The 3,022-nt window shown below is 32.2% G+C and overlaps 1 protein-coding gene across 4 annotated transcripts in view; it reads left to right on the forward strand.

The window, feature by feature from the left end:
* LOC106464456 (irregular chiasm C-roughest protein-like) overlaps positions 1-3,022 on the forward strand; it is a 72,487-nt gene that overhangs the window by 63,534 nt on the left and 5,931 nt on the right. For 3 of the 4 annotated variants that reach the window (XM_022392175.1, XM_022392178.1, XM_022392177.1), the window contains one exon: positions 1,691-1,801. The exons of the other annotated variant lie outside the window; for it this stretch is intronic. In XM_022392175.1, coding sequence (XP_022247883.1) covers positions 1,691-1,801 — 111 coding nt within the window. The remainder of the gene's footprint in view (positions 1-1,690; positions 1,802-3,022) is intronic. 4 annotated transcript variants of the gene reach the window in all.

Below are 3,022 nucleotides of genomic sequence, written 5' to 3' on the forward strand. Positions count from 1 at the left end.
CCTATAAACAATTAATGTAATTAATAGTTTGAAAGCTATATATATATATATATATATATATATATATACAAAAAAGAATATTTTGTTTCATAGATGTTTTAGATTTCAAATACTTGAATATTTTGTGCAGTGTACATTGTAATCTTTAGTTTCACAATGGTTTAAAAAGTTAGTGGGTGTAAACTTTCAGTTTAAGGAATTATATCTAATGTAATTAAGTCTGAACACTTATGCAATAAGTGTATTTTTAATTCAGTAAAAATAAGTGCTGAAACACCCTTTATGTTTACTTAATGAGTGTATAATCTATAATCAAATTTTGTTTCTACGAAACGATTTGGCAAATGTTTTCTATTCTCCAAAGAAGCTCGAATAGCTTCCAGCTCATGTTATCATCTCTCCCCCCGATGGCACAGCGTTATGTCTGTGGACTTACAACGCTAGAAACCGGGTTTCAAGCTCAAATAGCTTCCAGCTCATGTTATCATCTCTCCCTCCGATGGCACAGCGGTATATCTGTGGACTTACAACGCTAGAAACCGGGATTCGATAACCGTAGTGGGCAGAGCACAGATAGCCCATTGTGTAGCTTTGTGCTTAACTTCAAACAAACAATGTTATATTTATAAATCGGATAAACAGAGTAAAATGTAATGAAAGTACAACGTTTCACCAGGTTAACCTGGCATCATCGGGTACATTAAATACAATGTTAAAATTCTTAGCAATGAAAAAGTATAAACCATCATAAAGTTAAGGAAGCCTAGCTTATAAAACAGTTTATGCCTAAAATAAATAAGTATTCTGGCACACAGTTGTATCTATTCTAACTTTAACTTAACTATGTTGATGTTCATAAAGGTTTTTTATATTATTTTCTGTGAATCACTTTACCTCTATTTACAATTTTCAAGTTACAGTATTTAATTTATATATGTTGTTGTTATAATATTTTATATTTTTTGAAAGAGTACTTATATTCTCCTATTTTGTTGGTTACGAACATTGACCCTCAAGAAGTCAAGCCCTATCAATAAACACCGTCCGGAAATATCATACCTTACTGTTAAATTTACCCAATCAAATTTACCCTTGTATTATTATATATATTTGTTGTTTCAATGGATTCATTGTAGTTGATGTACCCAGGTTAACCTGGTGAAACGTTGTGCTTTCATTAAATTTTACTCTGTTTTTCCTATTTATCAAGTTTACTTCTAAATACGACAGAGTACTTCCTTTCATCGTAAAACAATGTTATCATCTTTACACACATATATATACATATATATTTATTTTATGACCGATTTAGGAATTGTCATGTGTGAGTTTTTAATAAGAGGTTAAGATTTTTAGAAATTGAAATCCAGTTATTTTTAAATACTTGGCGCCCCACAGTGGCACAGCGGTATGTCTACGGACTTACAACGCTAGAAACCGGGTTTCGATACCCGTGGTGGGCAGAGCACAGATAGCCCATTGTATAGCTTTGTATTTAACTTCAAACAAATAAAAAATACTTGGCGGTAACAAATTATCCATGTGTTAGGAGGAGGCTACGTTAAAGTTTATTTGGGAGTAGAATATTAAGATTTCTTTTAGCTTTAAAAATATTAATATCCAGAGTTTAATATTATTTGCATACTGCAAGACATAAATGTTTATGGAGCTTTATATATTTCTCTTATAGAAAATCTGCCTATGTTGATAATCTTGGCTGGCGTGATTGGAGGAATAGTTCTTATAGTGTCTGTAACCATAGTGATAATTCTTTGTCTTCGCAGAAAACCTGACATGAAAGGTAACTCTAAAATAGTTATAGCTTCTTTTTCCATCTCTGCGTCACGTATATCTTGTTTTTTTAAAACGTATTTCGATATTTTATAGATAACAAACAGTATTAAATATGCTATTGTTCAAACTACTCTTGAATTGGAAAGAACACTGAGGTCACTACATATAATGCTTTTTGTATTTATTGGGATAAAGTTTTTGGAATTTGAAAATTGTATATATATATATATATTATAAATGTCTGAAAATGTTTACCTACCATGGTCATAAAACTCGAATAATTTAATTTCATATGCACTGTCTACAAACATTCATGCATTGCCATATTTTATGCTATCTTTTATATCGAACCTCAATTTTGAAAAGAAAAAGCTACTTATATGTCTTTAGTATATAACTAAGGAACTTTTAAATGAAATTTAAGGACTTTTTTTCCCTGTAATAAATTTCTGGACAAAGATTTTATGTTAGGTGCGTTCGTACAATTGATTATTCAGGCAGACTCAAACATAGCTGTAATGCTGAATAAAAGCATAGGTTAATATAAGAGTCAATATTTTGAGAATATTAGAGTTTCAGATACTACGCAGGAGCTTGTTGAAAACTATGTGTTAGTGTCAGGACAAACAATAAAAAATTAAATAAAACAGAAATGATTCAATGGTTGGATTCCTAGAAAAAAGCCTTTCATCAGAGCAGAAGCTAGAAGAATTATTGAAGAACTTTAAGTAAATAATTAGACGAATCAATTTGTTTGGCTCTGATGGGAGAACGCTGTTTGAAAACAGTCATCAGAAGAGAAGTGTCTGCAGTTCACTATGAAACATATAGGGGACAACATTAAAGCTGGGAGGGTTGAAGAAAGGTGTCTGCTGCCCACTATGAAACATATAGGGGACAACATTAAAGTTGGGAGGGTTGAAGAGATGTGTCTGCAGTTCACTATGAAACATATAGAGGACAACACTAAAGTTGGGAGAGTTGAAAAGATGTGTCTGCAGCCCACTATGAAACATATAGGGGACAACATTAAAGTTGGGAGGGTTGAAGAGATGTGTCTGCAGTTCACTATGAAACATATAATGGACAACACTAAAGTTGGGAGAGTTGAAAAGATGTGTCTGCAGCCCACTATGAAACATATAGGGGACAACATTAAAGTTGGGAGGGTTGAAGAAAGATGTCTTAAGCCCACTATGAAACATATAGGGGACAACATTAAAGTTGG

This window comes from Limulus polyphemus, unplaced genomic scaffold (genome assembly GCF_000517525.1).
Source record: "Limulus polyphemus unplaced genomic scaffold, Limulus_polyphemus-2.1.2 Scaffold1656, whole genome shotgun sequence".
NCBI lineage: Eukaryota > Metazoa > Arthropoda > Merostomata > Xiphosura > Limulidae > Limulus > Limulus polyphemus.